Source organism: Labrus mixtus, chromosome 12 (genome assembly GCF_963584025.1).
Source record: "Labrus mixtus chromosome 12, fLabMix1.1, whole genome shotgun sequence".
NCBI classification, from domain to species: domain Eukaryota; kingdom Metazoa; phylum Chordata; class Actinopteri; order Labriformes; family Labridae; genus Labrus; species Labrus mixtus.
The window spans coordinates 25,647,889-25,675,850 of record NC_083623.1 but is presented as its reverse complement, the minus strand read 5'-3'; the positions used below and the strand labels follow the sequence as shown (position 1 = coordinate 25,675,850).

At 42.5% G+C, this 27,962-nt stretch overlaps 3 protein-coding genes and 1 long non-coding RNA gene across 4 annotated transcripts in view; 2 read left to right on the top strand and 2 right to left on the bottom strand.

The window, feature by feature from the left end:
• slc16a10 (solute carrier family 16 member 10) overlaps positions 1 to 15,627 on the top strand; it is a 43,579-nt gene extending 27,952 nt beyond the window's left edge. Inside the window, exons 4-6 of the mRNA XM_061051348.1 lie at positions 6,110 to 6,253; positions 7,652 to 7,880; positions 11,330 to 15,627. Of these exons, the coding sequence (XP_060907331.1) occupies positions 6,110 to 6,253; positions 7,652 to 7,880; positions 11,330 to 11,565 (609 nt within the window). The 3' untranslated portion in view covers positions 11,566 to 15,627. The remainder of the gene's footprint in view (positions 1 to 6,109; positions 6,254 to 7,651; positions 7,881 to 11,329) is intronic.
• A 4,406-nt stretch (positions 15,628 to 20,033) lies between these two features.
• mfsd4b (major facilitator superfamily domain containing 4B) lies at positions 20,034 to 26,711 on the top strand. The gene is made up of 4 exons (XM_061051337.1): positions 20,034 to 20,337; positions 21,041 to 21,209; positions 21,434 to 21,550; positions 23,901 to 26,711. The coding sequence occupies exons 1-4, from the start codon at positions 20,056 to 20,058 to the stop codon at positions 25,184 to 25,186; spliced, it is 1,854 nt and encodes a 617-aa protein (XP_060907320.1). The 5' UTR covers positions 20,034 to 20,055; the 3' UTR covers positions 25,187 to 26,711.
• On the bottom strand, positions 20,628 to 22,611 carry LOC132984522 (uncharacterized). The gene is made up of 3 exons (XR_009674939.1): positions 22,489 to 22,611; positions 20,987 to 21,083; positions 20,628 to 20,810 (listed from the first exon to the last, which is right to left on the bottom strand). It is a non-coding gene; the product is annotated as an uncharacterized LOC132984522 (long non-coding RNA).
• rev3l (REV3 like, DNA directed polymerase zeta catalytic subunit) overlaps positions 26,635 to 27,962 on the bottom strand; it is a 75,634-nt gene continuing 74,306 nt past the window's right edge. Inside the window, exon 32 of the mRNA XM_061051264.1 lies at positions 26,635 to 27,670. Within this exon, the coding sequence (XP_060907247.1) occupies positions 27,530 to 27,670 (141 nt within the window). The 3' untranslated portion in view covers positions 26,635 to 27,529. The remainder of the gene's footprint in view (positions 27,671 to 27,962) is intronic.

Here is a 27,962-nt window from a genome sequence, read left to right as displayed (position 1 = left end):
CGGGCTGTAGGAGTGCTGGATGTTTAATGACCACATAACAGGGAGAGCAGAGAGAGTGTGGTGTGCTGTGGTGCAGCGTGAGGCTCGGAAAGGGAAACTTAACACTCAAACACACTATAAAAAAGCAGGTTGTAAAGGTTGTATTAATGATGCTCTGAACTGTAAATACGTTTTTCTTAGTTCTGTATTTAAATGAGTAAAGAACATCTTGTTCATTTGAGCAGATTTTTGTCACAGCAGCAGAGCACGTGTTGCATTAAACATGGATAAAGGATCTCTCCCTCTTTTTAAAAAGAGGTGTTCTGTTTTCTGTTCAAAGATTTGTGGTCATGCATTTCATTGGATGTAAGTGGTCTACTTATTACTTAAGCGGACACATTGGATTTAATCATCTGAGTGACATTTGCAAAAGTGATGAAACATAATGCACTAAAGTTCAACCTGTTAGCACAAAACATTAAGACATGTCTGTTTGATAAGAGTGCAATCAACTCCCTGAAGCTTTAACCTGTGAAGCTCTGTAGCTCACTTTATTGTGTTGCGGTTGAAGCGTCCCATGCGCTAAGGCTCCTTCAGACGGGCTGCATGGGTTTGCGTCCGACCTGTTGCTCCTTTCCTGCATGTTGTTCCCCACTCTCTCGCTCCCCAGTTTCTGGCTCTGGCCACAGTCCTGTCTCTCACTAAAGGCATAAAAAGCCCCAAAATAATAAGTAGAGTGTGCAGGAGTCAGCCACTGTACAGTGTAGCGATCCAAATGCTAAAGCCACTCCTAAAACACGACTTACTGTACCACTGGTTACAGTTCCTAGCCAGATTATTTCTGATTCAGTTAAATAGACATTTTAATTATTTTTTACTGACTAGTTCTAAAGTTAAAAAAAACCTCAGAACATAATGAAAACTGAGCACAGCAGGTAAACTAATTGATTTGCTAAGTATGCTAATGTTAGCAGTGCTAGCACCGCCAGCCTTCAGTTGTCCCTGCAGGTGAACGTCCACATGCTCCACTTTAACCTGACACAGGCTACATCAAATTAATATCCGTTTAAGAGGTCAAAATACTGACAAACTGCACTGCTCCTACGAGATGCTATGCGTTCACTGAGCTTGTTTGCATTCTGGTTGTAGAGCGAGGAGAGCAGGTACACTAACCGCAGCTACAGCCCCGGCTAGTGGCGGGTGGCTGCGCTGCAGTTTGAGCACGACATTTGACCGTCCAAAGAGAGAGCCAAAATATTCTTAATACGTTTAACTGTCTATAACTCTGGATGCCAAATATGGAGGGTGATGACATTTAACCATTTAGTCGACTAAGTGTGCACATCCCGCGGTTACAGAGACTGGTTGGCGTTGTAGCGCAGTCCATTAGGTGAAGCTATAGGGGACTGTAGTTAGACCACAGAAACACAGAGAGCCACAGCTTCCACCTGTAACTCTCTGAGTAGTTTTGGACAGGGTGCAGTAATCTTTCCAAGCATTGACCCCCCCTGTGTGACCCAAGCCGCTTCAGCACGGAGGAGGACGCTTTGTTTTTCCTGTTTTTTATTTGTAACGAGTAAACACGTGACACAGCACCGACCTGCAACCTCACATGAAGCCTCGAATACATAACAGACATAATTGATGCAGCGTGTGAATGAGTCAGAGAGTTCAATAAGGAATGTCTGCTCACATACACTAGTCTTTACCCAGCTGGTCACGATGACATGAGGGACAGTTCTCTATGGATTTCCTCCTCATGGACTTTGTCCAGTCGTCCTCGCTGCAGGGGGGGCAGACAGATCTTATCTACGTGCAGTAGCTATGTGGGCTCTTTGCTTCCTTGGACTCACATGTCAGTCGTGTTATCTTGAGTCTTGGCTACATGATCTACTTGACCTGAGTACAGTGTTCGACTCCTGCAGTGATTCTGCCAACATGTTGCACCACAGTGGATCCCTGCAGTGAAAAACACATCCATCTCCTTATCAGCAGATAAGAGAAAGATTGTAAGACTGTAATTATGATTATTATTAAGAGTTTAAATAGTAAACGACCACATAAAAGAAACCACAAACTAAACAGTTAATAGGGAGATCAGGAGCCTGAATTATTAAAGAACCGAGTCATTAGATTAGATTTGTACAGCTATTTTTATACACACACACACACACACACACACACACACACACACACACACACACACACACACACAAGGTGGCTAATGGATCAATTACTCTGTGCTAAAATAAAAACTCAACCATAAACACAAAACAGCAACTGACAATAAATGTTCCTTCACTTCTCTGTAAATCATCGACCTCTCAGACTCGGCCTCAGCGATGTAACGATAACGATGATTATAGCGGTATCACTTCTCTCAGCGTTTTCCAGCAGCATGCTCTGTGTTCATGATTGTGAAATGTTCCTCTGTTCAAGTAGAGTTTATCATGTTCTGACAGAGAGAATAATCTTCAACTTTCACTCAGGAGTAAACAGCAGTAAAATATATCGTGATAATTATCGACTGATATGAACTTTTTTATCATGATAACATTTTTTGTCAAATTGCCCAGTCAGACTGTATTTTTTTACGCCTTTTATACAAAACATGTGACACAAAGAGCTGTGCATACATCAATAAAACAATATGAGCAGCCCCCAGCCCACTATCACACAAAACTGAGGTGGAAAAGCTTCATGACATCCGGGGCCTAGCATAGCCTAGCGATATGTTGCTCGCCCCATGTAAGGAGGCTAAAGTCTGAATCAAAGCGGCCGGGGTCTCGAATCCTTAAAAAAAAGAAAGGAAAAAAAAAAGGTTTCATGAACTCTGAATGAAGAAACTCAGGAGTCAGGATGACAACGTGTTTCATTTCACGACAAGACGACAATACAACGGAGACAAATGAGATAACAGAGCCATGAAAAATAATTCAGGGAAATGGAATTGAGTACGAGGATTCAGGTTAAAGGGTAAAAATGAACTTAACTAATTTCATTTAAATGAAACTAAATAAAGTGATTTAGATAAAATAAGATCCAATCAAAAGAGACTAAACACACACGTCTGGAGTTTACTTGAACAATATTGACATCCTGAGCGTTATCATTTATTATCTCAGATGACTGAAGAGATGTCTGAACGCTGATGATTATCAGGAGGTGATTTGTTTAATACTAACGGGGCCTGATCGAAAGCAATAGAAAAAAAGGCTTTTGGGCATTTCAGCTCACGCAGTCTGTAAAAAGTGATTAATATTTAAAAACAGCCTTGATTTGATTATCTGACTCATCCGACCTTAATTAAGAATCATTAGATGACTTTTACTTTGACAGCATTTCCAGATGTATTTCATTCAGTGACCCTGTTGAAGGCCACAAGCCGACACACCTCAGTTTATTGAAGTCCATCTTTAAACTACCAGTGTTGCTCAAGCTTTTTTGACCTCTTCACATGTTTTTATTTGCAACGCTTCTAAATGATGTTGCTACTGTAACCAATGTCAATAAAGAGAATTCACTTTGGGCGGCTGTGGCTCAGTTGGTAGAGTCGGTCGTAACTCAACCGGAAGGTCAGGGGGGATAGATCCCCAGCTCCTGCAGCCACATGTCCGATTTGTCCTCGGACAAGACACTTAACCCCAAGTTACTCCCACTGCCTCGTTGGTGGTGTATGAATGTGTATGACTGGATTAGTTAATACTGATGGACTCTTTACATAGCAGCCTCTACCATCAGGGTGTGAATGTGTAGTGAAGACTAGAAACGCGCTACACAAGCTCAAGTCCATTTACCATTTACTTGCAATATCACGCCATTGTACGCTCTAAAAGTTGATTTCAGTAGGAGGGTTTGTGAAGGAGGATGACTTGCACGTGGGATGATAAAGAACAAAGCAGGGTGGGATGAAAGGGGTCGATTGTGGAGGGATGAGCTGGGGTCGAAAGGGGTCGTAATTTTTCTGGAGCCGTCAGTAACCCAGGGGTCGAGACTCAGGGTCGGTCGCAGGACTCAATGAACGATTAACATCCCAAAGAGCGGGAGAGAGGAGGAGAATATGGTGTGGACAGGAGGGCTGTGAAAACAAAGGTAAATGTGAGAAACAGAGCCAGAGTTAAACAGGAAGCACGGATGATTTAATTAGCAAAAGAAGAGGCTGGTCCTGTTTCTATAATCTTAATGTTCCTAATTAGTTGATTTAATTAAGCCCATCAGTGTCTGTGTGATGTGTAAGACGCATTCAGTACTCTCAGGGGACTTTGAATGTTTCCTGCTCCATCGTCAAGTTGCTGCCAGTGGTGTTTTTCTGACGCATCTCTCCCCTCCAATGAGGAAGTAGTCCTCTGTATCTGCAGTGCAACGGTTTGGAGATAAATCTCTGCTTCCTATTCGGACTCTGCAGGACGCGAGCACACATTTACATGTGCAGAGCATGTGATGCAGACAGACAAACGCGTTCCTGTTATCATGCTCGCATTGTTTCAAAGCTGAGACGTGTCGTCCTAGAGGCTTGGGATGCCTTTAATTAGTGGAATAACGCTCGTCCTCCCTCAAACAGCTTACAGCCTCTTATCATAATGAACACAGAGTGAGTAGTGATAGCAACATGTTAACATCTCAAACAGAACTGTCCTTTCTGATGCAAACGGCCTCAATCAGATGTATGAATAAAAAAGTTCCTCTGCTGATTAGTGTCATCACCCTTTGCTTCCTACTGTAAATGTGGGATTCCCCTTATGGGGGGGGGGGGGGGGGGGGGCACACACCCCTGAACACAGAGCACTGTATGAAGAGACAATAAGTCATCCAGAGGTCGTTGCAGATGGATGTGACCTGCACAAGGATTTGTGTGGGGTCAGGGGGGGTAGAAGCAGCAGACAGACAGATCCTTTGAGAAGGACCGCTGCAGCCTGCCTGGAGGTAGAAGTAAGATGGCAGAGCTCCACACAGACAGCAGGCCCTCTTTTTTTTCTCCCTCTCTCTCAAACTGTGGGTCTCACAGATTGCAGCTTTGGGGAAAGCAGAGACAGAGTTACAACACGCACATCTGGACTGACTTCTCTTACAGTCAGAAGGAGATACTAGTGGCAGCAAAAAGTCAAATGAGGAATGCTGAAATATGACCATGCTGCACAACACTGCTGATGATGATGAGTAGACTGTGAGAAATGATACAGTACAGAGTTCGTCATTAAACTATCCTCGACACTGACAAACATTTGAAAAGCACAATACACTCACAACCAGATTGTGGTGCAAACTACTGAGAGCACTGCACATTCCAGGCCTGTGAAGTATTTAAAGATATATGTAAACCTCCTCACTTTCCACTGTGCATCCTTTTCAACAAGGCCCTAAGTCTCTAACTCTTATCCTCTGTCGCCCCCCGGTGGTGGACAGCGAATGAATATGTGGATGGGATTATTTCATTCTTATGGTCTCTTCACATAGCAGCCTCTACCATCAGTGTGTGAATGTGTAGGTGTGACATTCAGTGTGAAAGAGCTTTGAGTAGTCAGAAGACTAGAAAAGAACTAAACAAGCTTAAGTCCACCAATGATGATGATGGTTTTGATGCTGACAATGAGGTTATTTAGGATGGTTTGATGCTGATTAGATCTCTAAAGAACAGCTGATGTTGTTGATGACCTGTGTGTCTGATCAGACGTTTGTTGTTGAACTTCCTGACGTCGTTTCCTCCTCACTAGATCCTTGCTTGTGTTGTTCTTACTCTCTGATGTTCGTCGCTTTGGATAAAAGCGTCTGCTAAATGAATTTTCAGAATTGTAATCTGGTTACCTGCTGTGTCTCCGTCTCTGCATTTCTAACATTCTGTATTCCTGAGTGTAAAAGCCAAATCAGTGGGGTGCTGGTGGTGCAGTGGTTAGTGCGCGCGCCCCATGTATGGAGGCTGCAGTCCTCAAGGCGGACGGCCCAGGCTCGATTATAGCCTGTGGCTCCTTTCCCACATGTCATTCCCCACTCTCTCTCTCCCTGACTATCCACTGTCCTATGTCTCCATTAAAGACACAAAAAGCCCAAAAATAAATCTTAAAAAATAATTTAAAAAAGCCAAATCAGAGCCATGACTCATCTGTGTTCATCTGCTTCCTTCATCACTCCACAGATGAAACATGTGGAGGAGCGTTTCGGGGAAGACACCAGTAAAGAAGTTCTGCTCATGTGCATCGGCATCACATCGTGTGTGGGCCGCCTCATCTTCGGCATTGTGGCAGACTACGTTCACGGGGTCAACAAAGTTTACCTGCAGGTGAGTACTGCTTGAGTGAAGTGACGTCAGGAGGAGTAGCTGCTCTGTCGATCACTCCTCCAAAATATGTCCCATGAGCGCATTAGATTTCTTATATCTCCTTTTTCTTTTGAAGATGCTCTTAATGGTTTCAACATTTGTTTAACAAACACAACTATAGATTAGAGCCAGCTTATAATATCGGCCAATATTATCATATCCACTCACTAGCGGTTCATTTTATTGCAGATATTACTCAATTTATTCACCAGTCAAACAGGATTTCATTTGAGATTCAGTGTATTACACTAGGAGTTCTCTTTCACCTGCACAGGGCGCTATATGGATTATTACACACAAGCATCATCATCACTCTACAGAGTGTCAAGCGATGATGCACGTACATGAGCAGTTCCTTTCCAGTCAAGTGACCATCTCGTCTTTTTTATATATCTTCTCCACAAGAGTTTGATAACTGCATATGAGGGATTAAAGCAATAAATATGTATATCTGTATCTATCTTTACAGATCGAACACAGATCTAAGAAAGATATTTGCAGATATATCCGTTGCCGTTTTGTTTGCTCTCCCCAATATCGATATCGGCACCAAAATTCCCATATCGGTCGGCCCTAGATATATATGGAAAAAAAAACAACAGACCAACTTCAGATCAAAGTTTTACATATTAGTAAAAGTTATAACTCGTTGTTATGTAAACCCTCTCAGGGTCATATTTGTGTCTTGAGTAATGTCCCATGTTTCTACATTTGAGTTAGTATGAGTCAGTTTTTGTCATTATGTCGATTTCCTGTACTTTCCCTCTCTGTGGTTTACGAGAAGGCCTTCTCACCGTAAACAATAGGACATGGGGCGAGAAAGCCCGAGCCACCCAAGCCCTTCCAGAGAGGGGGCGTGGTCAGACACAGCTCATTTACATATTTAAAGGTACAGACACAGAAACAGCCTGTTCTGAGCAGGGCTGAAATAGAGGGGTTTACATGATAAGTGACCTCTAAGATCAGCTGTAAGCTAATTAGCTTATTAGCTGCTGCATATTAAACAACATACATCTGTCAGTCAAACCTAGAGCTGACACCTAGCTTAAATCTTCTTAGACAACTAGGAACAGTTTGATGACTTTGTACTTCCTTCTTAAAAAGTGCATTGAAACACATTGGACTTCAAAAAGTGATGACTAAGAGTGATTTCATCTGGCTTTTCCTCTTTCATGAAACCATTTGACCTCTGAAAACTGTGAGACAGCATGTACATCTTGTGATACTAAAACTCACAATTCCCTTTATCTTGAAGGAAAATGAAACTTGATAAGAAACATTTCAACCTAAAAATGAATAAATCACCAAATGGACACGTAAACATCTGAAGCCCAGTTTTGACGTGAATAATCTGTGCAGGTCTCCTCCTTCTTTGTCATCGGCCTCATGTCCATGATGATCCCTCTGTGCAACATCTTCGGTGGTCTGATCGCCGTGTGCCTGCTGATGGGGCTGTTCGACGGCTGCTTCATCTGCATCATGGCCCCCATCGCCTTCGAGCTGGTCGGGGCAAACAACGTGTCCCAGGCCATCGGCTTCCTGCTGGGCCTGATGTCTGTGCCCATGACTGCTGGGCCTCCCATCGCAGGTGAGACAGGAAGTGTCTCAATACTGAGAACGCTCTGAATGTGCCTCTGATGTAAATATAAAACATCTTAAAGTCATACTGAATACCTTAAACTTTGAACTAGGGAGGAGAAACAGAGACATCATTCTCTACCAGGGTCGTCATGATAAAGAGTTTTAAACTTCCATTTGACCATACTAATGAAAATCAAATCATATTCATTCATGTTTCGATACCACAGTAACCTTTACTGTGTCCTTTATCGTTTTTATTAACACAAACTTCAAGCAAACTCCTGAACACAGTCTACATTAGTTAAATACAATGACACACATAGCTATATAAATAAATCAGAAGCACAGGTCATACGTTCAGTGATCTGTTTACCGGCTGTTCTCCGATATCTGAAGAAGAAATCCTCTTGAAACACATCCCCGCAGCATCTTCCTAAAGCTCTCAGGGCCTGATTTACTAAAGGTTTGCATGTCTTAAAACGTGTGCAAACTTGATACCACCAGCAAAAAAAGTGCTATCTAATCTACTAACAACGTGCAGTGAGGATTGTGTCTTTCAAATGAGCAAAACAACACACATTGACTATTTAGTACCTTTGCCTTAATGAATATGCAATATGGGGCGTTTCTGCACTAACGTGCAAAATACTGGGAGGAGAAAATGCAAAGAACTGAAGTTAGTACACGCATTGTGATTTACCAAACCTGGCAAAAATTGTGGTGATTGTGACAGTGTCTGAATTTAACACCTTTGAAAAGAACGTGCTAATCCAGGAGACCAGTGTTACACACAACAGGCTGCTGTTATTGTAGGAGGAGACAGAGGCACAACAAAAGAAGGCATAAAGATCGCGTTTTTCCCCACAAGTGTTTACATGTTTCAAATGACAGAAAAATAAATGGCATGTATTTATTTTTTAATTTGATTCAATATTCTAATCGTTAAGGAAGAGAAACACCATGATTAAACTACAGGCTGTTGTTGCCAAAGCCTACAGCCAAACAAAACTGAACATCCACAGCCTCTGCATTCAAAAGAATTTCAACATTGACATTTATTTCTTCCTATTTCCCTCTTTTCACCAACATTATATTTTAAACTGAGGATTTCCTTTTTCTCGGGTTGCGCGTCTCTCCCGCAGCTCGCCCCCTCCGGTGCGCTCCTCTCCATAGTGCGCTCGTCTCCTCCCTCTAAAGCCCACTGCTGCTACTCTGTAGGACGCTTGGATTGGGGTACCTCACCACTGTTTGTACCCCCGTCTTCGATACCTTTTTTCAGGGCATTTATGTCCGATCAGACACAGCGCTGGCCAGCTGTCTGGTGAGGACACAGTGCGCACCTCCTGCGCAATGTATGACACTTCATTCTTAAGATTGAGGGAAGAAAAGAGAGGCCCTGTTTAATGCCGATGTTTTCTTATAACCAACATTTTCTTTGTAATATTCAGATTTATATCCTATAACTCAAAAGTATTGTGCGTTTATTTGCCTCTCCCACTGATACCTATTTTACGCTTGCAGTCATCCTGCTTTCTGTCCAAACTCTCCGTGACGTAAACAGTAGAACACGCAAAAGCCTAACTTAAATAGTAGCGCCTCCACAAGGTTTGCACCTGTTGTCATTCACGCAAATTTTCTTAGTAGATCACCCGCAAAACGCCCACCAACCAAACGTGCAAACTTTTGGAGTGAACACGCAATTTAGTACTCTTTAAATGAGAGCTTAGTAAATCTGGAGTTTCTGTAGTTATTTAGATTATAATGTACAGATGTCATTATGTTTATTCACTGTTCTCTAATGTCAGTCAGACCTGACAGAGTTCAGCTGTTATTAGAACACCAAGTACAGCTTAGAGAGTGGCAACTGTTCTTCCTGATATCTGTAAGGATGTTTGGTAGACTTGTTGTCTGCTCCAGTGTTATAGACGTCACAGTTTAGTCTAGGTGGGTCAATGTGACCCTGATAATGATAATGTCTTTTAGGATATATGCGATGCCTTTAGAAAAGTTCTGCAGATGTGATTGAGCAAGACACGAGAACAGAAGTGTGATGCTGAATCATGTCTCCTCATGAGTATTCTTCTTATGTATAAACTTTCATCAGCGTAAGCCATCTGAGTCAACTGAGTCTTATTGTGTGGAGTCAAGTCTTAGTAATTTCTTCAACAATCAGGGCCACGTTCTGTACGCTGAAGGTCATATTTGATGTGAAAAGCCTGACCTCTTAGAAACTAGACTGACATTAAGTGAAGCTGTGTTGAGGAGCATCAGCTCATCATGTGAGCGTCATGTGCAGAGGGGTTCTGTCTGAAACACAATGAGGACCTTTTCATTTCAAACAGCTCAGCATCCTGGTCATAGAGAAACTGTAGAACTGTAGAAACTACTTGATGAAGATGTTGACTCCTTCCTGTTCTAGTTTTAGTCCGACCCAGTTTAGCTTGCTTTATGTAAATGTGCCCAATCACAGCTCATCTACTAAAATGATCTGTTTCCACCACTGATAGCCTCTGACTGTTATCTAAAGAAAAGATGTCTACAAAGATGAACCTCTACGTTAATGAGATGAATAAACAACCAACCTTTTATTTCCTCTTGGACTCCTTTTAGAAAAGCTCAAACTCATCTTAGTTAGTTTTAATAAAAGACGTGAGACGGATATTAACAGTCTGAGTCAGATGGATCTACAGCAGCAGGCTTCCTGAAATTTGAAATGCAGAATATTAGATATATTGTTGGAACAACAACTCGGTAACTTGAAAAAAGATACTTTTTATTAATTTGCACATCAACTTTAAGCTCAAATATAACTTCATAACAGAGACATTAGACGTCTTCTTCTTTGTTGTTGTTACAACAGACTTTCCGATTTGAAAGCACGTGAACACACTGAAGTCGGAAATATGACTTCCCAACTCTGAAACTGGGACCATCCGAGGAGCTCATGAACGCAGCATTAGGCCTCGTCCACATGTAGGCGTGTGTTTTTGAAATCAAAGCTTTTTCTGTGTTTTGTCATTTCGTATGCAAACGGCGTTTTAGGTCACTTAAAACTCGCTTTTGTAAAACTCCTTCCAGGGTGAAGATTTTCAGAGAGGTGCTATAGGCCTAAACTGCTATAGGCCTAAACTGCTATAGGCCTAAGCTGCTATAGGCCTAAGATGGTATAGGTCTAAGATGGTATAGGCCTAAACTGCTGTAGGCCTAAACTGCTGTAGGCCTAAACTGCTATAGGCCTAAACCTATAGCAGCTACTAGGAGCTGGTCCAAGCCTGACCCAGTCCTAACTATGAGCTTATCTACTCTTAAAGGTACAGAGTGTGTCTGCCTCTCGGAGCCTGGAGGATTACAAAGGAGAGGGGCATGATAGCTGAAGGCTCTACCTCCCATAACAAGACCACATCTCCACCAGTCCAATGTGTGTGATAAGTTTTGTCCTTCTCTCTCTGTCTGTAGGCTTCCTGAGGGACAGACTGGGCAGCTACGACGTGGCCTTCTACCTAGCAGGCATCCCCCCACTCATCGGAGGCGCCGTGCTGTGTCTGATACCCTGGGTGGAGGCCAGGCGCAGACGGCAGGAGATGGAGGCGGCGGCTCTGAGCAAGGACCAAGGCGTCACCGAGAAGATGATGGAGAACGAGAAAGCTCAGGGAGACGCGGCGCCGTGCAAAACAGGAGAGTCCGTCCTCTAAGTGTCCCGCTGAACAGACTGAAAGAGAGACACGGGAGGTCAGAGACTTCTGAGGACTGAGGTTCAGTTTGTGTGTTATTTTTTTGAAGATTGTAACGGCGGCCCTTCAGTAGAAGCACGCCTGAATATGCCAAAGTGATGAAACATATCAGACAGATTCGTAGGTTGAACTTTAACATGAATGTGATGGAGAAGAACTATGCATTCAGTTGTTTTAATCCAAATGAATTGATAGTGCAGCAGCCGAACTTGAAGTTAAAATGGAAAGAGTGGAATCTGCACATTTTAACACAAGGGAAAGAAGGCGTGCTGTGCTTGGTATTAATGCAACACTTTCAGATTGCACTCTTAAGGTAGACTATCATTCTCTGTTATCCATTTTGAAAGGCTTAAATGTAGACATATAAAGACCACATCCAATTACACCAAAGGTGAGCTGCTGCTGGTTCAATCAATATCTCTGTTTCTTGTCATTGTGAAGATTTTCTTTTGAAAGCTGCCGTCTGTGATGTGTCCCCTCAGACGGGCCCCTCCTCTTAACACGGCCTTGATTTGTTCCAAATGTTGTAAATATCGAGGGTGATGCAAAGGGACGTATTGTACGTGTGACGTCAGAGAGGCGCTCTGAGGGATCCTTTTAAGTGTTGTGAATCGTCCGAGCTGTGAACGTGCTCGGACACCTCAAGGGAAGCAGCTTTTAGCACAAACATTTGACATCTCAAGACCAGCAGCTCTGGATCTGAACAATCTGAGCTCAACCTGAGCGGCTCCAATACCAGCGAGCTCCAGGTTCACTCTGGTCCTCGTGTGATCGTTAACTTGAGAATCGTTTGTTAGACTTAAGCAGAGTATAAACTGGAATGATAGGGACCTGAAGGAGACAGCTGCTTTATTACAGAACCCCTGTCATTTTTAAGGGGTCTCATATACATTCACATTTAAGGTCTTTATGATTTAAGTTTATATTTTGCTTGCATTGTGCACATTCCTTTATTTACACAGGGAGTCAATCGAGTGTGTGTTTGTCTCTGCAGGGTTAAAGCTGCTCTGACTCATCAAATCCTGCTCCTGTCAAACCTCAGCAGTGTTTAATATTTGTATCTTTAAAGGACAAGTTCCACTTTTTCAGAGCTTATTTGCATCGTGCCAAAACTTAGATAAATAACATCCGGGTCTTAAATCTGTGTGTTTAAAAACAAAGCCACAGCTATTATCTTAGTTAGCGTATCACTCATATTGCTAAAGTAGAGGCGATATATAAGCCTATCACAGATATATTCAAGCGTATGTGCATATGTTGTGCCAATATAGAAAATGTTGTTTGGGGTCTCACGGCATAACTCGTCCAGTTGAGTGCAGACAAAGTCCAGTGTTTAAAGGTCACATATTCTCCTCCTCTTCTTCAGTTTAAATAAGTCTCAGAGCTCCTCAAAACACGTGTGAAGTTTCTTGTTCTAAATCCACTCTGATCCTGTATTTGATCATGTCTATAAACCCCTCTATTTCAGCCCTGCTCAGAACAGGCTGTTTCTGTGTCTGTACCTTTAAATATGTAAATGAGCTGTGTCTGACCACGCCCCCTCTCTGGAAGGGCTTGGGTGTCTCATGTTTCATGCTCAATGTCCTATTGTTTACAGTGAGAAGGCAGACTCAGAGGGCAGAACAAACACCTAGCTGTGGGAGTGTCACCCACCTGGGGGAGGGGCTACTGCCCTTTGTGATGTCATGAAGGGAAAATCTCCAAACAGCCTGTTTGAGCACACATTTTCTGAAAAGTGGAGCAGGAAAAAGACGGAGAGGATGGACTTTTCTCATTGTTGGGGGGTTTGTAGACAGACTAGAGACACAAATTAGTGTTAGAGGAACATGGAGAAGTGTATTTTAAATAACATGTGACCTTTAAAATCAGGCAGCACACACTAAACTCAAATCTAAGCAAGTGTACTTATCTCATTTCTAGTCAACAATATCTCATTAGAGTTAATATAAGCCACACTAACCTGACAAGTCCAGATAAAAAATCTTATAGTAAGATATTAGAAGCCAAAAATAAGTCCTGCTCTGATTGTCATAACTGAAAAATAAAATCAGCCAATGTGGCGAGCTCACTTTGCGTGTTGAGGCTCAAGAAGTGAGTCAATATATCTCATTAGACACTTTTTAAAAAACTTATTACAAACAATTCAGGCTTTGATTTTTTTGTGTGTGTCTTTATTTTAGAGACAGGAACCACACTAACCACCAGGCTACCGGTGCCCTCAGGCTTCATTCTTTATATCTTGGAATAAGAAGTGTATCTGGACTGTCAGGTGAATGTGGTGTAAACAGAAGTGTGCTGTTATTAGATAATAAACTTTCAGTGCAGAATCATAGAAACTCTCACGATGTCAAACCTTCAGTGGCGTTTTAAAAGGACGACCGATATAACCGAGGTCATTGAGAAAGCTAACAGTATCCTAGCATACAAAAAAAGAAAACATAAGAATATCTAATTATCATTATAGGAAGTTTTTACAGTGTAATCTGGACACTAGCTCAGGATGTTGATTAATCACATTTAAACTTTGTGTTGAAGCCTGCTCGTTGACCACAGTGTCGACATGAAGCAGTGTTTTTAAAAGGAGCAGAGCAGAAGTGGGAGAGTGTGTTTGGAGTCACTCTCTGCTCGTTGAATCTGCTCCTGTATTTTCTGCAAGTGTCATCAAACCTGCGTTTACTCACCTGGACTGAAACCTGTGACGCCTCCTTGTTTATCAAAGAACGTGAAGCTTGACTTGCTCAGACTCATCAAACATTACAAACACAGAGCAGCTGCTTGGATGACCTTTGAAAAGGACCAAAATAACAGAATACCAGTGCATACGTACTCATCGATATACGACTATATAGACACTGAGCGACAGTCTCTTATCCTCTCTTGTAATCAGAGTACATGACTTTGACCAATCATTGACAATCAGTCCAGTGCTGTCAGGGTTGATTATTAAACTCTGCACCCTGAGTTCATGTTTTCATATTGTATTTATTTTGTAGTGTTTTAAGTGTCGTGCTGTAATTGAACGAATGATTTCATTAAGACCAAAAAAAACCAAAATGTACTGAAATGAAAAAATGGCTGAAAGTGTCTTCATGCTGTTTTTAGTCTGCTGCCACACGCCTCCTCTGAACCTCACAGGAAGTGTCGTCCCAACATGTCTGGAGGTGAGTTTGCTCAGAGAAACAATTGAGTGTCCACGACATTTCCTCTGCAGACGTGTGACACTCTACCTCAGATGAGCTTAACCCCCCCCCCCCATCTGGAGCGTCACAGCGCCCATGTTCCCCCATGTGAGGAAGTCAAATAAAACACAAATAAACTGACAAGTCTTACACAGTGATCGAGCTCTGCTCCTCAATAATTCACCACAAATGCCTTAATTCAACTGTGACAATCGTCAGCAGCGTTTACATCCTCCTCCTCTCCTAATATGAATATTCTAGTGATGAAATCCCAGCCGCTGCCTATGCATACCTTCTTTGTTTGTAATTGCATGACTGTTTAGTTTTTCTTTTCACCAATGAGAGTCTGGAGTAATGTCTGGACAAAGACATTACTTCATTTGTACCTCTGAACTTTGATTGTAAACCTCTCTGCTATACGAGCATTAAAATGTCATATCTAATCATTTCCTCTTTTTTTTTAACTAATGTAATTCTCTTACTGCCATGTAAACGCTTCTTTACGATGACCTGTGACATCCAAAGAGACATTTAGAGGAAAAAAAAGCCAAACGTATCGCATGACTTGTTTTCGTTTAGAGACGACTTTAAGGCAAAGAGTCTGAACTTCTGTCTTAAAGCGAACAGGACGCCTCCATTTCAAATCTGCTTTATTGTTAATTTGCTCTTATTCTTTGGCCTCATTTTTAAAATCTATGTATTCAAATGTTTGCATTTGTTTTGTGTTTGCTGCAAGTTCAGATGAAGATTTATTTCTGTAAAGCTTTGCTATAAGAAAAACGTCTTTCTTACTGACTTTAAATCCACTTTTATGTTGCATAAATTGTGTCCTGCTTTCTGTTCACTTACTGCCTCGTGGTGTTTTATTTATAATCCAGCAGCAACCTCCGGGGTTGAAACATGAAGTGAGGTGCAAAAGTGCAAAATCCTGCAGTTCCTTGAGTGTCCACTAGAGAACTGGCTGCAGAAGCACAGGAAGTCACATACACAAAAACTGTTTTTACAGTAGAAATACATGTTTCCAGCCTGGTTCAAAAAACCAAATAGGTGTGATTAGCTCATGTCTTGATCGACACACACTGTACAGGGAAGGATTTTATGATGACTCATCCGTTTTGATTCAATAAAGGATAAGAGTTATTCACAATAAGGCGTGTAGCTGATCTGATTGACAGGTGGGCGCAGTGAACGGTTTGTCAGGAGGTTTAAAATCCGCCTCAGCTCCAGCTCTCAGTCTGTTGTCAGGTTGACTGAAAGTTAGGGTGAGACAGCATTTCCAACATGGAGACCACCATTGATGAGACTCCAGCGCCCCCTGCAGGAACAGATGGATGATATCACATTAGTATTTATGTTAGTCTATGTTTAAGTATCATTCACCTTAAAGGTTTTCTACTGAAATCACTTTGACTTTTTCCAATATTGGCTGAAGTAAGTGTTCTGAACTACACATATGTCATGTAGAGTTAGGTAAACATAAATCACTTTTGAAGGTTGGCACAGTGTGTCGTCGCTGAGTTACGACCTTAAAGATATTTCATGAACAAGCTCTAATCATTTTTATGGCTCCATGGTGAAAGGTAGTGTTTGTACTTCAATGATGGTTCAAAGGTTTAAGAGATGTTCCTGAGTCGTAAACCAAATACAGACTGTAGAGTTTATCACAGTAAACATGGCGGTCAGCTCAGGGCTAAACGTGATGCTTCACCGTCTCTCACAAGCTCATGACCTCTCTCCACTCATAACTGGGAGGTTAAAAGACTTGTGTTTCCTGAGTTCAGGCTGCCTCAGGAATCTTTCCCATGCTCTGTGTCCAGTCACATGATATATATCAGGTTCATATCAGGCGTCACAGTGGTTCTTACAGCTTAAGGAGGGGCGGGGTTTGTCATCAGTCTGAGAGGAAGTGCTGCCTGGGGGGGTGAACTCCAGCCCAAGGACACGTCAGACAGGAGCAAACTCCAAGTGAACAAAATATTTTCAGCATTATAAAATGTGCTTATCCCTCCCAAACAAATAATGAACCTTAAGTGACACAAAGACAACACATAGACGTTTTTATATGGATTATTTACATCCATGCTCGCTGGAGTGTTGGTACATTGTGAAGGTAATCAAGTGTGAGAGCACGAGTCAAACTATTACAGCTTTTAAACTCCCTGAAACACACAAATATGAACACCTGCATGATGAGTCTGAATCAACAAATACAGGGTCATTTACGAGGATGTAAAGTCTAAAATAACTGCAGTTATATATACAAGTAGTAGAACAACATCAGTGGGGACTTTTCACATCACGTATCCCTCCTCCTGCTCAGCCAGAAGCTCTAAATACTTTTAATAAAGATTTACAGCTGACAGAGTTTTTCTTTATTCATCATCTCAAACAACACTCTCTGATGTCACTGGTTTTATCATCACATTCATTTCTTATAACGCACAATGTTCATTCTAAAGAGGAGCTGCTCTGTGGTTACCATGGACACCAACAGTAGAATAAAATGTTTAGGTTGCTTAGCAACAGTCTAGTTTGAGTTGGTGGAGTTAAACATTAATCTGTTGTTGATTTTTACTTTTTATCTTGTTGAATAAAAGTAATATCACAGTGGAGGTGGAGATGTTGATCTGGATATCAGCACTGATGTGATTCACGTTGTAAACAAACAAGCAAACAAATATTGTATTACGATATTATGATATATTATTTGTACAGTTATAAACGTATTATAATTTGTTGTAGGATTACGTAGGCCTACAGTCTTACAGTCCCCTCTCTCGTCCCCTTTGATGTTTATTACGCTGACCTTTCTGCTTCCAAACACTAGAGGTCGCCGTTTCCTCTTTGTGCTGACGTAGTGGCGATCACTTCCTGTTTGCCCGGTTTGCCCCGAACCAGGCAGCAAATTGAGAGAAGAGGTGTCACTCTGCTCTGGATTTGAAAAACCAAGAACGATAACTTCGTACAGGTATTCAGGTTAAAAACAGGAAAAGGGTAACGGTACGTAGAAAATAGATTTCTACATTTTTCTATCTCATTATTAGTATTATATTTAAAGCGATGGCAACATTTTTAATTGATGCTGATGGATAAAAACCCTGATTTATTTGGTTTATGTATTTATTTTATGGACAGTGTAAATTAATTAACATCCAGACAGATGTGAGTTAGTGGAACGCAATATTTCACTTTGCCAGATGTTCTCTAGCGTCATAGAATTAAATATAACTCGTTAGCATACGTTCATCATTAGTATAGAAAAATACAGATATATACAATACAATATGGGTAACGAGAACAAATCCTATCCTGAATAGGACATGATACAGTTAAAGTGACCATGCATCAGCATCAGTGTTGACATTGTTGGTTCTCAATAATAAATCATTTTTGAACATTATATTTAACTGAATGATCACATGTTGACTCTCTGATTGATTGCTGTATTAAATTCAATAGATGTGATGTTATGAAGGATGTGATGCAGGTATAGTCCTGTTAAAACCTTCCTGATACCAGCAGATATAGTTTAAACATGCGTTCATCTTCTGTTTTAGAACAATACTAGTATTGCTATTTGTATCAATAAAGTAAAAATAAACGTTTCAGTCCTTGACAACACTACTGATAGACAATGACTGAAACTTTGCTGCTGTTATTATTCACCTTTCTGCACTGTAGCTCCTATTTATATATATATTTTTACCACTTTATCTTGCATCCATCTCAGCCTGTGGACTTTCTTTTTTTTGTTTTAAAGCCCAGTGGAATTGGTGTGCGGGTATCTCTTCTGCAATTTTTCAATATTTTCTGCAGTACCTTTTTTGATACCCTGAGTATGAGCAGTCTCATACTTCCTGACATATTCTTTACAGGGGAGGAGATGGGGTGACCGAGGCCACCCTAGAAATCAAATTGGCCACCCCAAAATCCTGAACTATTATTGGCTGTTTGCCTTAATAGAGGCGGGGCTTTTGTTCAAATCAACTATTTTGGCTGTGGTTCAACAGGCTGCTGCAGGACAATTTTGAATATTGATTTTGTTCCGTTTCTTTGTTCTGTCACGTTTGCTGCACGATTTTTCATCTGATTGGTTGAAAAAGAAAATCAAATATTTGGGTCACAGTGTTTTTACAAGGAGTGGGTGCTGAGGCTTTACCAGAAGAATTGAATTGATTGAATTGATTTATTTCGAACATGTAAAAAATGTTTTTTAAAATCCTGTAATTAAAAAAATATGCAGAAAACAAATAAAATAAATACACAACATAAGAAAGAAAATTCAATGTCCTTCATTTGCTCTTACATGCCCGGAAAGGAGTATCTAAACGTATCTAATCCTACCGCTTTTAACTCAATTTAATAGGTATTAATTATACAATAGTAGGTTATGTAATATAATATAAAATAATATAATATAATATAATATAATATAATATAATATAATATAAAATAATATAAAATAATATAATATAATATAAAATAATATAATATAATATAATATAATATAATATAATATAATATAATATAAAATAATATAATATAATATAATATAAAATAAAATAATATAATATAATATAATATAAAATAATTACTATTACTATATGCCATTATCTAATAATCTAATTATTTAATTAATTACACCAATAATTCATATTCCCATCACCATAATAGAACATGTACAGTGTACCATCACCAATACTATCAATACAAAACCAGCAAACTAAAAAATGTGGCCACTTTATTTTGGAGATAGAAAGGGTAAATAAATGCTTTTCATTCATGTGAATGTGTCCATTCCTATCACTTCCTGTCTCCCCTGCAGAAGTCAGTGGCCCTGATTCAGCCACCCCAGGCTAAGTCCCTGATTCTTTATTACTGACTCCCTTTGATACACCGAGTGAGCTTTCTGGTTAATAGACGATCTTTGCAAACGTCACGCAGCCATACAGTCGCTGTTAGCATATGGAGGGTCTCCGCGGCTGCAGCGGCTGGTACCCTCTCTCTCTACCTGAACCGTCCAGGTGCTTTAATGATGACCGACTTCCTTTGAAGCCGCCCCGCTAAAACTACAAACAGGAAGCGTAAACAGAACGGCAGGAGGCCAATTAAAGCGCTGACAGTTGTCATTTGTCGTCGGGCTGGAGGCAGTCTGACGGCGCAACACCCAAACCTGCAGCTGCCACAGTCGTAGGAGTGATACAGGTAGTGATACAGGTAGTGACACAGGTAGTGACACAGGTAGTGAAAAAGGTAAAAGGTAGTGACAGGTATGTCTCTGTCCGCTGTGAAAAAGAAGCACGTTCGGTTCGCCAGCATGGAGGAGGACGAAGACGACGTCGACGACAACGACGAGCAGGAGGAGGAGGAGGACACCCTGTTTGACAAGAGGAAGGACACCGGGAGGGGGCTCAGGAGTGTGCTGAAGGCGGCCAAGAGGTCGAGCAAAGCGGGATGCGACGCCCGGGTGGAGGTGGTCGGAGGAGGAGGAGGAGGAGGAGCGTGTGGCCGCTGGATGGTCACCCTGGCTCTCTGTGCATCTTTCCTGGGCTTGGTAATATAACACAGAGACTCAGTAGTTTACTAAAAGCTGCAGACATGTCCCTCCACTTAACAACTACGAGCTGTGTAATAAATAATATCTCCAGCTGGCAAAACAAACACCTGTTTATGCTCAATGAATTAGTTTATAATCTTTGTGAATAATGATCTGAAGTCAGATGATTGCATTAATTCAGCTGTTTGTGTAGTTTAAGGTCATGTAGCCTACTAGGTGTTTAGAAAAGACCTAAAATGCAAAATCTATTCAGTCAAGCCTTTAAAACTCAGTGTAGAACTACCAGTGAGTTGTGAATGTGTAAAAGGTGACGTTGTGACATCCTGCACAGACAGGATTTACATAGCTGCAAAACTTGTTCTTCAACCCACCAGATCAGATTCATGAAATCCATCAGTGTACACCTGTGGCTTGTGTACCTGCTTTCTTCTGGGGCGGTTATGCTTCTTCCTCAATTTGCTTTGAGGAAGCTTAACACACACACACACACACACACACACACACACACACACACACACACACACACACACATCCTGGTTTTTGACTTCTGTGTTTATTCAGGGATAAGATCGTGTAAGACAATACAGAGGTAAACTTAAGTGAGCAGATTTCTCGTGCATTGCTCCAAACACATTAAAGATAATACCTGTGAGGGGTGGAGGGAGATCTGTGCAGTGACTCCACTCTCGTTTTGTTTCAGGGGATGAGCATCTCCGTTCTGGGCCCCACGTTCGAGGACCTGGCTGTGAACGTGAAGAAGAACATCAGTAACATTTCCTACATCTTTGTCGGCCGCTCTGCAGGATACATCGGCGGCTCGCTCTTAGGAGGCATTCTCTTCGACTGCATGAACCCCCACCTCCTGCTAGGTAACCCCTTTTTTTAAAAAAAGGTGCTGCTGGAGACGAGTTTCAGCTTCACACTTTACCGTCTCTGTGTTGTTGTGACAAAGATGTCATCAGATTTTCAACCTGCTGTGACTAAAGATGTTGTAAGTCGTGGTAACCACCTGTTGCTAGGTGTGTTAGCTTGTTTTAAATCACAGTTTCACATCTTATTAAAGACATAATAAGGTTTTCTCTTTGTCCTTCAGGCTTGTCCATGCTCATCACAGCGTTTGGGATGTGTGCCATCCCGTTCTGCAAACAGGCTCTGATCCTCACCGGCCTCATGTCCAGCATCGGGATGTCCATGGGGGTTTTGGATACAGGTGAGATATCACCTAATGCGCTTTCAGGACTGCCTAGGGGGCGCTAAAGATCTCAGGGGAGGGGGGGGCGCCAGGCTTTGACTGCTCTGAGGTTGTCAAAATAAGATTTGCACATTATGAACTAAAATCCTGATTAAACACTGATTGGATAGTTTAAAGAAAAGCTCTCTTGGTGTGAACCTTTTTATTAGGCCTGTCCCCGACTAAGGATTTCTATAGTCGAGCCTGATTGGTCAGATTTGTCCCGTCGTCCACATTCAACCATCACAGCAGCCAACATCTACACATCTGTCAGACCACCGACGAACAAACAACCTGATTCAATTTACCATTTGAAAATAATCCACCAAACTGAGTCTCATTGAAATCCATTAAAAGATGAAATCCAGAACGATCCACTGAAATGTTCACTGAAGAAACTCAGCTACTCCGCTGACCTTTTGATGACACCTCATAACAGCCTTTACTAGCCAATGAGAGCCTTAGTTGAAAGGAGGTCCCTCCCCCTTGTTCTGACGTCTGACATCTCCTGTAGCCAATCAAATCCTCTAATCATGGACATGCTGCTTCTATCATCGTTGAGTTCCACCTCTAGATTTTATCAATGAAAATGTTTAACATTAATGTTGATTTTTAAAAGCAATGGATCTTTTTTTTTTTCCTTCTGTGTGGATCCTGGGGGGGGGGGGGGGTCAGCTCAGATACAAGTCGGGGACTCCGAGGAAAAGTTTGAGAACCTCTGACAAGAAGGTTAAAATATAACAAAAGAAACATCCCTCTATGTGAAGAAGAAGTCTGTTTACAGATGATAGCTCACTCACTTTGACTTATTATATTTTTACATCTTTCTTATGATCTATAAATGAGGATCTTCTGACATCACAGTAAACCTTTTACATGAATCTCTCTCGTGTACATTTCAAACTCAGACCACTTACCATACACTGCATTCCTCTGAGGTGAGCCGGTTTCAGGTTCCTGCTGAAGTTCTGGTTCACTGGGAAACCCTTTGTCACTTGTTTCACCTGGTCGCTCCTGTTTCTGTTTCCTGCTACGATAAGTCAGATAAGGTCTGACGTAGTTTTTGAAGTTTTGACATGTCAGCCGTTTTTCTTGTGGGGCGTTTACACAAACAAGGACACTGCAGAAAAACATCTAATCGTTAGTTCATCCAAAATGTCTCATTACACTTTATCAACGCCACACTCACCTGAAGAAGCCAGAAAAAAACATCTTATTTGACATTTTAAAGTCTTTCTATGTGATTGTTCACACTTAAATATAATATAAATCAAGCATATCCTCTGAAAATAACTCTGTGAGTCATAACTGTCTACAATGAGTGTAACACCCGAGTCCCACTGTCTGTGATGTTTTCAGAGTTTTCAGAGTCCTATCTTCAGTTTGTTTACATCGCCAGGACGGCCGGCTGACTCCTCCCCTCGTGTAGAAAAGTTGTTTAATTGAGGGACTAGAGAAAAGAAGAATAACATACTGTACTCACTGCTTAACTGTGTTTCTAGATCACGCTCATTTCAGGTAAATTTACATGCAGTGTGAAGATACGAGCAGAATAAAGATCACTAGCATTAGCATGCATTAGTTTCATGCTGGAGCTCAAGGGCGACATCTGCTGGATCAAAAAATCATATAAAGCCTTTAAAGAGGAGATGTCTAATATATCTTTTTCAAGACGCTCAGTGGTTCTCAAACTTTTCACAATGAATCCCACCACAGAAAATATTTGCTGACCATTATGGCCGACATTGAAATACAGTAGCATTGAAGGGCTTTGCTTATACACTTCCTGTATACATCCTGATATTCATATTATTTATTATTGACTCATTCTTTGTGCCACTCCAAAAGAACACAAACTGGAGTCTTATGCCGCCGCACCTTTACTTTCTAATGTTTCCTGTTTGAAGCCACAAATGCAAAAATTCTAATGAACCCTTTACATATCAGCCTCTACCATCAGTGTGTGAATGTATGAAAACACTGAGTAAGAAGAAAAGAACGATAGTTCAAGTCCATTTACCATTTAAACATGTGTATGCTGCATAGACATATACTTTTACTTCTTATAAGTAAGTCATGTCTGTTTTAGTCTCATCTTGAAATAAGATGTTGATGAACATGTCAGGTGACTAATCAGTGTTATGATAAATAATGACATGAATACACTGGATGAGATCAGAGTTTAGTCAGTGCAGATGTTTGAACGTGGAGTAATCTACATGAATAATGACTCAGCTGTTTGTCTTCTTCATCATTTACATAGAAAACTCTGAGTGAAAACTGTTGTTTTTTATATTTTGCTTGACGGTTGCGTCCTCCTTCCCTTCAGGCGGTAACGTCCTCATCCTGAACACGTGGGGCGAGCAGGCCGGCCCTCACATGCAGGCTCTGCACTTCAGCTTCGCCGCAGGGGCCTTTGCGTCGCCGATCATCGCCAAGCTGGTGTTCGGGCCCGGAGCGGCGTCCGACAACTCCACGCCTCCCGTCGCCACAGAGCTGACAAGCAGAGCCCCCGAGCCTCACACGCTCATCCGCTACGTCCACAGCAGGACCAGCACCCTCAAGTCCATGTGGGCCTACATTGTGATCGGCTGCTTCGTCTTCCTCGTCTCCTTCCTCTTCTTCGTCCTGTTCGCCCGCGGCAGCAGGTCGCATGAAAAAGCTCGCACTAAGTCGGGAAAGCCCCTGGTGGCCAAACATCACACTGCGCTCATCGTCCTGCTCTTCTTCTTCTTCTTCGGTTACGTGGGCGCCGAGGTAGCTTACGGCTCCTTTATCTTCACCTTCGCTAAGGACTACGCCCGCATGCCTCAGGCGCAGGCGGCCGGGCTCAACTCGCTCTTCTGGGCGACCTTTGCGGCCTGTCGGGGTTTGGCGATCTTCTTTGCGGCCTGCGTGTACCCGGCCACCATGATCCTGCTCAGCCTGGTGGGCTCCACCGTGTCGTCGCTGCTCCTCTGCCTCTTCAGCAAAGAGAACGCCGCGCTGTGGCTGTGCACCGGTCTGTACGGCGCGTCCATGGCGACCACCTTCCCCAGCGGCATCTCCTGGGTGGAGCAGTACACCACGGTGACGGGACACACGGCGTCGGCCTTTGTGGTGGGCGCGGCGCTGGGCGAGATGGTGCTGCCCGCCCTCGTGGGCTTCCTGCTGGGGAAGTTCCCGGAGCAGCCGCTGCTCATGTACCTGTCGCTCGTCACCGCCACCTTCACCTCCATCCTGTTCCCCGTCATGTACAAGCTGGCTTCAGCCCCCAGCGGCCAGAGTAGGAAACCCCGCGCCAGAGGCCGGCCGGACACGGACGACAGCGAGTTCCGTCAGGCGCTACTGGACTCAGGAGCCAATGAGGAGGAAGAGGAGGAGGAGGAGGAGGAGGAGGACAACGAGGCGGATCAGTGGAACGATGCAGACTTTGAAGTCATTGAGATGGACGACGCATCGAGTCTCATCAGTTCACCGAGCAAGGCGTCCTCGCCCCCTGACGTCACAAGCTCCGCCTCCTCCAGCTCCCAGCTGACGGAGCCTGTAGGAGGATTCTCTGACACCGTGTCTCTGGTGGGAGACTCGCCCAGACGCAAAGTGCTGCTCTCTCTGGACAGAGAGAAGAGAGACTGAGCGCCCCCCCTGTGACCTGAGACCTGAAGGTTTACCCCGCAGCGACGACCGACCTGAGACCAACACCTGTGAAGCTGACTGACCACTGGTGTGTGGACTGGTTTGACTGGTTTGACTGGTTCTAATGATTATTATTTCATTCAGTCTGTGTCAGCCCCTTTTCTCCTTCAGTGAGGTCAGAGGTCAACGAGGTGTCATGGCTGGGAGGATTCAGTGCCTTGCTCGAGGACACACAGAGTGGACATATTGAACCAGGGACCGTCATCCTCCTCCTCTTCATCATGTTCATCATCACGCCAAAAACAGATGTTTTAAACATGTGGTTTCAACAGAAGGAGACGTGTCATGATGTAAGAGCTGAATGAATTTATTTTCTTGTTGCACTTTTGTAAAGTTTTTGTTTGTTTGAGGCTGAAACCAACTTTGAGTTTTGTCAGTTGAACTGTTTTCTAACCTACGAGTCTCATTTATGATGCAACTTAAAAAAAAGATTCTTCTTTAAGCTCCAGCTTTTGGCCAGATGTTGATCCATTCTCTGTTTTCACATCTGCACTCCTGAAAACTTGTGGATCATTTCAGGAGGACTGATTCTGATACTCTCCAGACCTGGTTGTTCACATGAACATCACAGCAGGAGAAACTCCAGGTGAAGTCAGAGTGAAAAATGTTGATGTTTGCATTCACACATACAGCTCCTCCTGGAAATATCCTGAGTTTTCTCCAAGTGTTTTTTATTTTATTTTATTTAACCAGGTTGGTCCCATTGAGATTAAAAAGCTCTTTTTCAAAGGAGACCTGGCCGAGACAGGCAGCAGCAAAAACACAAAGTTACAAAGTACAATTTACAAGACACAACATTTTGGATTAATAGAACCATCTATGAGTCATATCTGGAAGTCCGTTGTTCAAACAGTCAAGCTACATTGACATCCTATGTCTTTTTGTTTTAATATTTGAGTAACACAACTGTCATTCTGACTACATCGTATCTCAATGAACCAAATGAAGGAGTCTAATCAGATATCATGCTGAAGTTATTGGCAGCTCCATTTGTCTGGAAAATCTCCAAACGGCCTGTTTGAGCACACATTTTCTGAAAGGTGGAGCAGACAAAAGACTGAGAGGATGGACTTTTCTCATCATTGGGGGGTTTGTAGACAGACTAGAGACACATATTAGTGTTAGAGAAACATGGTGAAGTGATACACTTTACATTATGTGTTGCTCTGTTTGTGAGAGGAGACTTGTGCAGGCTCTGGGTGAAGAAATGTTCAGGTTATATCTGAGACTGTTGTTGCTCTGTGTGAACGATGACGCAGCTTTCTAAAGCGCTTCATCAGCTGACAGAATCCAAACGTCTGAAGAGGGCAGTGTGAGTGTTTGTCGTGTACTGTGATGTGTGCTCGTCTCGTCTCGTTTTTCAAAATGAATCATGGACAGAAGACGTATTAATACATTGACTTTTTATTATATCAATCTGAAACCTCCACCCACAGCAATGTTCATTAAAAACAAACCAAAAGCACCTCCTTCGTCTTTATTATCTTTACATTTATACAAACACACTGGCTCTGTGTGCGGCTGTGAGGGGGGGACTGAAGGTCGCCTCTGATGACGCATCCTTTTTTTTTTTTTGTTTTGTTTGCACAGAAAATTGGAAACAACACAAACCCATAGAAGCACAAAGAAATAAAAGACTTCATGACATAAATTATCAAAATACAGTATTGCAACAGTCCCAGATGTTTTTAAAAACTGAAATGGTTTCCAGTCCGAACACTCAATAAGAGCGCCGTGTCAAATCTGCAGGAGGAGAAACATAGACCTGACTGCGTTAGTTTGTTTAAACACTGATGATGCACAGTGAGAGGATGGATGGAGCTATACAAGATTATTTACAAAGAGAGAGAGACCGCAGTGGATATAAAACTGGTGAAAAGTCAATTAGTGGTTTTGATTGTTTGTCTTGAAGAAGCTCCTCAAAAGACGACGACTTCAAACTGCTCAACGAGTCTGTCGCTGCCTCACCGCAAACGTCAGCTTCACTCAGCCAAAAACAGCTCAATGAGATGGCAGCGAACAAGCATGAGGACAAACACACGCCCCAGGAGGAGTGAGGAGGAGGAGGGAGGAGGGGGGGGCACAACTCCCCCACAGGAGGAGAAATACTGAATAACAAACAACATTTAGCAGACAGAATGAGGGTTCAATCAAAGCACCATTTCAAACGTTTACAACCAAGTGGACGATGAAGCACAGGGTGTAAAGAGGGGTCAGGGGGGTCAAGGGGGACGGGGCAGAAATTAGCACCAAATCAGGAGAGCTCCAGAGTTCAGGAGCCAATCAGAACTGCTCCAGCAGCTGTCGGAGGTAGGGCGCCTTGCAGAGCTGTCTGTTGACCCGGGACAACTTGTAGAGGACGGGACAGTCGAGAGACACGCAGGGAATCTGGCGCTCTGCACAGCCGCTGCAGTTCCTGCAGATCTGCACACACACACACACACACACACGGTTACATTGGACATTATCCAATAAGAGAACCTGCCCTGACCTCACCTGAGATAATCAGAGACGAAAGTAAAAAATATTCTAGACATCCAGCTTTACTCTTGAAATGTGAAACGAGAGGATTTCCCCCTCCTTGTCTTCTTCCTCCCTCTCTGTCTGACTTTAAAACTCTCCAGTGAAGAGTGACAGCACAGTGTCTTTATCTTCATGACTCAGATCAGATCATCGCCTGCTGACGGGTCAAAGGTCGGTGTGAGCAAAGACAACA